This window comes from Corvus kubaryi, unplaced genomic scaffold (genome assembly GCF_017639235.1).
Source record: "Corvus kubaryi isolate FWS band 111438036 unplaced genomic scaffold, C.kubaryi_AGA036_p1.0 137, whole genome shotgun sequence".
In the NCBI taxonomy this organism is placed as follows: Eukaryota; Metazoa; Chordata; class Aves; order Passeriformes; family Corvidae; genus Corvus; species Corvus kubaryi.
This window is the reverse complement of record NW_024580671.1, coordinates 18,719,581-18,729,973: the sequence shown is the minus strand read 5'-3', so window position 1 is coordinate 18,729,973 and position 10,393 is coordinate 18,719,581. Positions and strand designations below refer to the sequence as shown.

General features: G+C 39.5%; 1 protein-coding gene across 1 annotated transcript; it reads right to left on the bottom strand.

Annotated features, from left to right (window-relative positions):
• Positions 1-791: 791 nt before the first annotated feature.
• On the bottom strand, positions 792-10,387 carry CAV2 (caveolin 2). The gene is made up of 3 exons (XM_042018076.1): positions 10,209-10,387; positions 9,895-10,082; positions 792-2,948 (listed from the first exon to the last, which is right to left on the bottom strand). Exons 1-3 carry the CDS (start codon positions 10,356-10,358, stop codon positions 2,798-2,800), a joined length of 489 nt encoding a protein of 162 aa, XP_041874010.1. The 5' UTR covers positions 10,359-10,387; the 3' UTR covers positions 792-2,797.
• Between the last annotated feature and the right edge of the window lie 6 nt (positions 10,388-10,393).

Sequence of the window (10,393 nt, the reverse complement as noted above, 5' to 3'; positions counted from 1 at the left end):
AACGAATTGGAGACAGACCTACTCCTACATTGAAGAGCACAGTTCAGTGCCAGTTCCCATTCAGTCCCTGCTGTCCAACAGCGCTGTAAGGTATTCACAGTATATGCTGTGCCAGACCTCCAGGATGCATGTCAGAACCATAAAATCCTGAGAATACATGGCAGCCAGAGTTGCCTCGGGCAGATCCACACCTGAGAATTGGAGTCTGTAAATATTTATACTTCCTTCCACTCCTTTTATGGACAAAGTAAGGGTATTTGCCAAACATCTAATATTTTACCCAAAGTCTAAGAGTGAACTTTGTATTTTCTTATAGTAAAGGCACACCTGTTCCAGAGAAAGATATTGCTATAAAATATGTAAGAAACTAAGAGCTTTAATTACAAGCTTGCTTGAGTCTTGTAGCAGCTAGAGAAATGGTGAAAAGAACTAATCAATGACAAGCCTAAATCAAAATAAGAACAAACCAAGCCATTCTACTTAATTGTCTGTGGTAGCTAGAGCCAGTTGACTTCAATATGCTACTTAAGAATGCGTGTGTTCAGGAATGCATACCATAAAATGATAGATCTTTCTCTGGGGAATGGCCTCGTTCTCAAAACTTCAAATCCAGACTTAGGTTCCTTCAAAGCTTAGGCTTTTATAGGGCTCCTTTTAGACACAAGAACTAGTACTGATTGATTTATTTTCTTTTTTTCTTTTAAATGAATTCATCAAGGGGATATTTTTCAGTGGAAAATATCTTTGTAGAAGTCCTTGGACGCTGTAAAAGAAAATAACTCTCAAAAGAGTTCAAGCCTAGCCTGGCAAATTTTTATTTTCAAAAGAGTTATTTCCATTTTTAACATAAGAAAGGTATTTTGAAGAACACATCTGAAAAACAAGCTAACTTCTTGCAGAATAAAAAAGAGCAAGAGAAGTTTCCATGGGCACTAATCATTAAGATCCAGTTTTTTAAAGCCATATGAATCCCTCTCTAAATGGCACAAATGCTAAAAATACTTCTAATATACAAAGATGTTCTTAATATACAAAGAATATACAGTGTCAGGTAGCTTTAATAGGCCAAAAGGCAAGAAGAGGAAAATTCTGCAGCTCATCTGTAAAGAAAGCATGCACCTGTAAAAAGAATTAAGCATTATTTTGAATGTTGCCAAAATTCTGCAGAGAGACCTGCTTTGGAGAAAGCAATCATTCTGTATGGGCTTACTTATACACAGAGATATGTAATTTTCTACTATAAATACGTTAAATGCAGTTGATAATAGTGGAACTGTATTGATGCTCATCCATTTCTTTACCTCTCACATATTTTGGAAGAACTACATAGTGTTCTTGCTGTTTGGCATTTTAAGAGTTTGTTTAAAAGCTGACAAATCTGAAAAGAAATGAAGTTTAAAATGGGAAACAGCTGACATTTTATTATTTTATTAGATACCTCTTGTTTGATAAGAAATTTGAGACATAATTTTAGAAAATAACATTCTAAATAATACAAACATTTTACAATTGCAACTTACCATCTGTATTTAAATAAAACAGCAGCATAAGCCCACCAGAAGGCTAATGTAATTTTAATGTACCTCTGCACATGTTCTGTTATTCTAGTTTAAAAAGTCATATTAGGTGCAGAAGAAAAAAGGGCCTTTTTTAGGGGCTAGGCTTTGAAGCAGTAAATAAGCAACAGAGAGAGTCAAGTCAATCGGTGAGGAGAATTAGACAAAGATACCAAATACACTCATTTGCCTTCTAGAAGAGCTTGCTACCTAGTTAAAGTGCTAGCATAGTGTCTATTGCTTTAAATATCACAATGTTCACACCAATAATATACAGAAATAGGCAGGGCAGCATTTATTACACCCCGTTTTTAATAAAAACCATTTCTCATAAACAGGTATTTCCAAGTCTTTTGCATAATTGCGTATGAAAACACTTATAATTTGCTTTTACACACAATCATATATAATTAATATATTAGAATTGCACAGCAACACTCAAAATCTACTTAATTTAGAAAAGGAAATTTTAGTTATATAAAGTAATTTTTGCAGTGTCTCACTCTTGCTGCTTACTAAGTTGGTTAGAATTCAAATACTAGAGAAATTGTGCTTCAAGATAACCTGATCAACTGTCATTTACAAAGGTACAAAATATACAGCAAAGTTAATCTCTCATTAAATAAAATATACAGATTAGCTAGTGTTACAGATCATTAGCTAACACCTTATTTTAAGGGATAAACTTCTAGAGAGCTCCCCCCCAATATAGGAGAATTACACAACAGTTCTTTTCCCTGTATGTTTATGCAATGAGTCATGTTCACTTTAACTGCTGATAACAGAGGACTGGGTTTATCACCCTGCATAGCGAGGCCAAAAATGATCCCTGGTGGAACTGCAGTAAAGTCAATGTGAAACCCTAGAGATCAGTTTTGTCTAAGGCGTAACAGCCTATTCATTAATTTATTTATAGTAATAATGCCAATCATTATCACTGTGGTGGCTTTTAATCCTCCATGAGAATTCTCCTGTAACCTACCAATCAACCTACCATTAAAATAAAGTGTTGCCAATATACTCCACGATCACTCTGTTAAAACAGTGAGCTATGAAAACTGCCTACTAATTCTTAAATGGATCTCCCTGATAATAAATGAGTTTTAACAAAACCAGCATGTTCCCACTTAAACCAGCCATCCTAATTTAACAGTTTGGAATGAATGGCAAGTGCGTGTATGTTAGGTTAGCAAAGAAGTGTAACACCAGCTACAACTACAGCAGTGTCACATCTCTGAGGTTTACTCTTGGTCCAGGCGTATATTAACCATGGCAAAGCACCGGCCTAGGCTCTGAAAGAATGGTAGAATGAAAACATCTGTCAGGCTCTTCCATACAGTTTGCACTGAAGGCAGGACCATGAGACAGGTTTTCACAAAAGGCACCACAACCCTGTAAAAGAGAAAATGAAAGATTTGAAGATTGGTGCTGTGACAGCATGGGGAAATCAGGATAATAGAACACAAGTGTGACATCTTATGGAAGACAAATGGTTCTTTAACTTTCATAACTTTATAATATAAATATAAATATTTAAGCAAGTTGATTTTACTCTCTTGCAGTCATTCTCCATCAATTTGGTTTGCTCAAGACCTCATACCTGCATATGCAGAAACACCATTATGCATGTGGTCCTCTGGCCAGAATCATTTGTATGCAACATGAGAGAGTAGACACCAGCTTTCTTTTCATTGTGTCTCTGTTTACTAACCAGCAATTTCTTTACATGCCATTTAAAATTATGAACCTTTTCTGTCTCTCCTTGCTGCTAGCAAGGCTGGTGTACATGATCTGCTGTAGCCCTGCTGCCAGCCACCGTGGCTGAAGAGCGATCATCTCCGAAGGACACACTTGTGCTGTGGTCATATCTGAATGTGGGTCTTCAGGGGTTGACACAAACACCATGTTTCCCAATTTGAGTTACTAGAAACAGCACCCTGTACAATCTGTTCTTGCTCTGCTGCCTCTTCTGGTGTTCCTTTTATCTGTTCTCTCTCCCAGACACACACAAGCACACAGGCACACATGCACATCACACCACTGGCATCTCATTCCTTCCCATCCCTGTTACAAGTTGCTACTTGTAAAACAGAAACAGGAAGGCAATATCCAGTTACATCAGATTCTTACAATACAGATACATGCCACATCTAAGAAAAATGGGCTGATCCTGTACAGTTCTTAATTTGTGGGTGAGAAATTAACACTAGATTATGGTCAAAACTCCTTGTCAGGGGAAAAGATCTTTTTATTCACTCAGGGTGCATACTAGAAAGTATTGTGCTTTCATCTCCGGAGCACTGGTAAGCATCTGGAGATTGCTCTCCATGTGTACCAATTCCAAAGCAATGTCATTAGTGGTGGCTTGAGTCACACATGCTAACAATGGAGGAGAGCCAGAAGTGCACATATGGGCAGCTCAGGAGAGCCAGTGGACACATGATAACTGACCACACTATTTTAGGTTATTCTCCTTCCTTAATAATTCACTGGCCTAAACCTCTGGTCATTTCACTGAGCTGGATTTTCTTACTTGGGTGCAGAAAAACTAGATGTATAAATAACTTAAATAATACTGAAGTGCTACTAGAGCAAGGTTTTAAAAAAATTTCTCTGCCATACTGAACATATTTACTTCCTAAAATAGGTAAAAGAAGCTAGAGATTCTTTTGATAAAATAATAAACTCTGTTCTAGTTTACTGTTGCATTCAAAATTTAAGTTCCCAATCTTGCATTTGCATAATTCCATTGCAGAACTTTCACTGACTTCAACTGATGACAGAAAATAAATAATTTACTATGTCATCCTAAGTCTGAAAAAAAGAGGTGCTGTGTATTTACAATGCATAGTCTTCAGATTAACAAATTAGAAAAAACCTACCACATTTTTAAAAAGTTGACGGCTAGAAATGTACAGAATCAAAATTAATTATTTTCAGTGTTTATCTAACAGCTTTTGTCATACAATGCAAGCCATATACTAGTATGTCAATGCTCTACTCAAAGCTAGCCCAGATGGATTTAAACAAGAATAGTTTTTCTAAAACCTTCTCTTTTGTCTCTGCTGAAACACCCCATATAGGACTGTGAGCATTACTGGAATAATGTGCCTCTAGTTTTAAACTGAACCCCGTAAACTATGTGTTTATAACCACCTATAATATCACTGCATACAGAATAGATGATTTATAGTGTAAAAAATCAGGCCTTAACCTGTTAGAATACAGCTGATATACATCAATAATGCAAAGGAAAAAAAAAATTGCTATTTTTCCAAGCAACACAGGGAAAACGCCAGAAATGGCTATTCTGTTTGTATTGACTTCACCTCTTTTCCATTTCAGATGGTTGATAAAGACAATATAATTGGTCCTTTGCTACCATTTATAATTAATTTGGCCTGATTTTTTAAAAAATCTAACTTAACTGGAGAGAAGCAGGAAAGACAACACTGCTTTTGGACCCTCTGTTGATAGGATCATACAAAATACAAACTAAACAAATACCACAGTATTCAGAAGATTCAGAGAAAGATGTAGAAGGCTGGAGAAGCAGTGACCATAGTAGTTGAAATTGCTGTAGAGGTCATTCACACAGTACTGGAACTCAACCTATTTTGATTATCTTAAATAAAATAAACATTAAAATGTTTTAGTAATCTTTAATAATCTTTTAGCACTTGCTATTCATTTTTTTTATTTATGGTAAATGCATGCGAAACCCACTGTAGACTAAATCCATAGGAGGATACATGAGACATGATAGCAACCAAAGCTAATTAATGTAAATAACTTTCAGTTTTAAAATAAAATTAATCTACTTATAGATTACAATTACTCAAACATCTTTCCTCAGAGAAGATCCTTTACACCCAGGAGAGTCATAAAAGGTATTTTCCAACTTTTAAATTATGTGTGTGTATATGGATGTGTATTTACATGTGTACAAGTCTGCGTCCTGTTCTGTACAAAATACGTTATCCTACAGTGCGATATTTCCAGATTATCAGAGGGTGCAATGTTGTCCATGGAGTGACCAGTCACACTTAAAAATAAATAATCAAATGCCACTAGAAGCCACGTATTTGTTTTTGTGACCTGACAAACATAACACGCACATCCTTTGCTGCGGATTTATCCCGGTCTGTACTTTTGTTCTCAGACGCGGTAACTGCCTGCTTGAGTAATGTCTAACAGTAAAATTAAAGTAGGATATCCCAAGGATATCAACACTGATGCCATATCGGTACTACTAGTGTTACCATGTAGTACAGTATTGGGAAGAAAATGAAAGGTCTGTTGAATTTGTCATCTAAGATGAAGACAGCTACCTATGTGAGCTCTCATTCAATCTTGCTATTTATACACATTATAAAATACCCCTTCTTTCACCAAGTGGGATGGATCGTGTCTTTTGGGAACTGTTGAACTGAAAAGTGCAAATTACCCCATTTTTTTTCAATCCTATTGTATTTTCTCCTTATTCTGTTCAAGGCATGACATCTACAAAGTTATACCCCTCAACCTTTCTCACTTTTGCTCACATTACTTTTTCTTCTTGCTAAACCCTGAGGGAACACTGTCAAGAACCAAACACCCCTCGGAAACGGCAGAGCACAGTTTAATTCCCACTGATAATGAGAATCAACTTTTCACAGACTTGGGGAAAAATGTAGGAGTAGTCATGCACCATTAATTCAGATTCCTGCTTCAAAGTAAAGAATCACACCTTCTCCTGTAAGTTTTTCAAAATGGAATCTCAGACATGTCTTAATACTATTTTTCAAATGCTCTGTTTTTGTGCTTAAATTACCCGATTCCATGTACTACATCATGATTGTGGATTAAAAATCTTGTATGGCTCTACAGTACAAGCAAGCATTGTGAAAGATGACTATCAATTACCTAGCAGTTATACAGCTTCTTGCATCCCAATAACCATTGGGACAAGTGAGGTTGTCCCACAACGAAAGCCTTTCACAACTCACACACGGTATATGAAGTGCATTAAAATTGAACATTATGTATTCCAAGACCTGGGTAGACTGGAAAAGCTAAAACTACTACAAAGGAAGCAAGACACCATCCACGTACTTCCTCTTGATAAACCAAGGGATATGTACTGGACATCAAAGAAGAGGCATCAAGGCAGCACCACCAGGTGATAAGGTAGGCCTTCACAGCTGTACTGTAATTTATTTTTATTTCAGGCAGTCAGTAGGGACATGGTTTTAGGGTTGAGTATGATAGCAGCAGTTATGTAAATGAAGTTGAGGAATACAAAAAGGTAAGAAATGATGCATGTCCGTATCTGCTTAGCATGTAAGTCCCTGGCTATATCTTAGCACTGTGAACGGAAGCTCAAGTGGGGAAGTGCTGTGAATACCTACTGCTTTAGCTGATGATCCCTACAAAGCTGTGTGAGCCCATCTCAGATCCAAGATTCAGGTTATGGATCCCCAAATGAATCACTGATTCTTAGTGTAAATATGCAACATACCAGAACATTATTCTGATAAGACTACAAAAAAGCATATATGAAATTCAAGTGTTAATTTCCAAGAGGTGGCAAACATGTGGCTTGGAACAAAAATCAGTTGCTGATCTATAAAAAATATAACCATTTTGCACAAGCCGCCTGAAAAAGCAGAAGTGTTCTGCTCATGTTCAAAAATCAATAACCTTAAGAGCTACAATCTAAGGACATATTTAAAAGCTTGTTAATTTCATAGAAAGATGTTACAACTCAGTGTGGCCTGTATACTCTGTGGTGAGCATGACAGTCATCAGTAAAGAAAAAATATGAAGTAGACTTCTTTGAACTGGCTTATATATAAATCACCAGCCTGCTAGCTGGCCCAGTTTCAGCCCATCAGTATGTTTTACCAGGTAGTGTGAAACCAGATTCTGGCTCAAGCAGCCAGAATGAGAACAGAATATGCTCCATCTTTATGGTTAAAAATGAAAATTAAGTGTATTACTATATATTTCTTACTGAGCTTTCTTTTTTTTGGGTGAGGGACAACATTTACTATCAGGTATGATAGGGGCAATTCACAAGGTGCCCTTGAGCATGAGAAATACTGATTTAGACCTAACGTGGACTTTTAACATGCTGACGAAACTGCAATGATGTGTGACATCCACAGAGCTTTGTGCTCGAGCACCTCCAAAAGTTGTTGAAACACTTCTGACTTTAGCCTCAGGAAAAGCTCCATTACAACATACCCACATCATCACCTCACTGGTTTGGATGATAAAAGTGAAGCACAGAGACTCTGAGTGGCAGCCTTCTTGGATGGGTTTGCCCAGGGTCTTCCCATGACATTTAAACAGCTGAAGACAGAGTTATAATGGAATTCCCTTTCTTTCACATACAAAACAAGGAGGTTTTGTTTCAGACCCAATGGGCCTACAAGGGAGCCAGTACCCTATATTTAGGACCTCTAAACCTGCACTGCTTTTTCACTACCCTTTCAACTCCTCACTCCCATGAAATCTGGAACACGAAGAGGTGCAGAGATGCCAACTTAGTGTGTTCCACCTTTGTGTTGGAACAAATCCATCTTGAGTTTGTGGGAAGATGAGACATTGTATTGAGAAAGTATTGCCTTTCGATGGTAGCACTGGAGGGAGTCCAAGGGGGTGCAGATAGCACTACTGAGTTACAGGACTCTTTCACATCCATCCCAGGTGCAAGGAAGATCAAAATGAAAGATCAATTCTGTAGTGACAATGAACCTGGGCAAAGAAAATAATTTGCTGGGGAAGCAAGTGTGTTCTCAGAAAGTCAAGAGAGACTTTTCAAATTAAGTGCTACAGTCAGACAGTCCTATTTCACATGTACTGAGAACCCATGGTTCCAGAGATAGTCACTAGGGACTACGTGCATAAATAGTAACTGACCTCTGAGCCCTGGTCTCTGTATCCAGTCTGTGAAATCCAGATACAAGGTCCTTCTGAAGCACAAAAAAAGTACTACAGTTTTAATAAATTTGGATTAATTTTTGCATAGGTATTTCACCACTGGAAACCTATATATACTCACCACACCCTTTTGCAGTCACACTGCGCACTATGGCACAGTGACAGCTGACAGATGTAAAAATCTGCGCAACACCATGCCTATGCACTGCTTGTTTGTAACAATTTGGGAACCAGAGATGTAGCAAGTGGACATCTCTAAAGTGCACTGTAAGTCCTTTGAATATTATGCAAGCATTATGCTCCAAAATTCAAGTTAATCAGTTTTCAAAATGGCTTGATAATTTCATCAACACAAACTTCCATTCCACTTTCAAAAACTGAAATCTGCACCCATGAGATTGCCACCACAGGTGCAGATAATCCGTGTATTCCCAGGGTTTTGAGTTCACTTCCGGTTTCTGTATTCTGTTTTCCTTAGTAGAAGGAAAAGGATTCCCATGTTACCCAAGTCAAATTCGACTTTGCTCAAAACTTATATATACAGAAAATACTGGTTTGCAGAAATAACGTCAATAATCTGCATTCATCCCTTCCTCTGCAGCCCTTTGGATTGTCAGTTCTTTCCTCAACCTCATCATTCTCCCTGCCATTCTTCCTTGTCCACCATCATCTCCCTTTCTGGTCTCAAAGTACTCTTCCTGATATTTTGTGAGTATATTATGCTTAAAGTACACAGGTTTGGTGTGACTCGGACAGCCAATGTATTTGCCTGTGAACTTGTACCATGTCCAGAAGAAGCTTTCCTAAGATCAGCAGGGTTTCTTGCTTAGGTGTGAGGGCTTTGGGGCACTGCATCTAGAGATAGCTATGTACCAGGTGCAAGGCACTGGCATTATATTTTATGGCAGTAACACAGAGCAAGCTGGGCCCTCAAAAGCTTTCTTCAGTCTGTGACGAAAAAAAATGAAAGAGGTAATGGTGCTAATAAGTTAGTAATAACTTCAGGTGTTAGTAATACTTTTGCCTAGATAATTAATTTAAAATACACGTTTGAACAAATTCTGCACTTCAGTTTAAAAAAACAAATTCGGTCACCATTATCACTTCAGAAGCCAGCCATGGTTGGAATGCACTGCCGTAGGTGCCGTCCAAGTGGCAATACACGCTCTCTGCCCCAAGGAGCTTACACAGTCGTGACAGACTGCTGGTAAAACCAAGGCAGGGAACTGAATCACAGAGAAAACATTGTTTCCTTTTCTCTCCCTTTAGAAATAAAGCAGTTAATATTAGCTGTATGACTACCGGCGTAAAGTCGGCCATCGCTGGTTGGGCAGTAGTGAGTGCTACAGCAGACGAGTTCTGCGGAGCTGTCGGCAGAGCCCAGGCACCGACGGGCACAGCACGCGCTTACCAGATGTGGAGGCAGCTGAGCGTCGCGAAGACGATCCCCACAACCAGGGCCAGCGGTATGGCGAGGACCAGAGTCAGAACCTTGTAGATCACGTACTTGCTGAGCTCAAACAGAGCGTGGCTGCAGATCCAGACCTTGTCGAAGGAGTGGGTGAGCTCGGGCTCCGCGATCACATCCTCGAACCCTAGCTGGAACAAGAAGCGGCTCTGCCGTCAAGGGGAGCTGGGGCGCGGGGAGCCCTCCGGGGACCCCCTCGCCGAGGACCCGAGCCCCGGCCCCGGCCCCGCCCGCCCCCGGCCCGGCCCGGCCCGCACCTGCAGGTGGGAGTTCAGCCCGTGCGGGTCGCGGTCCAGCTCGTCCTCCGCGCACTTCTCCGCCTCCGACAGCGCAGGGCCGCCGCTCCGCGGGAAGTTGTCGTCGTCCATGAAGATGCGGGTGTCCACCTTCTCCGTCTCCAGCCCCATGGCGCTGCCGCCGCTGCGCGGCTCCGGCCCGGCCC

Coding starts and splice junctions, on each gene's coding strand:
- CAV2 (XM_042018076.1), bottom strand. CDS start 10,358: ATGGGGCTGGAGACGGAGAAGGTGGACACCCGCATCTTCATGGACGAC. Junction 10,083..10,208: donor GGCTGAACTCCCACCTGCAG/GTGCGGGCCGGG, acceptor TTCTTGTTCCAG/CTAGGGTTCGAGGATGTGAT. Junction 2,949..9,894: donor CTCAGCTGCCTCCACATCTG/GTAAGCGCGTGC, acceptor TCTCTTTTACAG/GGTTGTGGTGCCTTTTGTGA.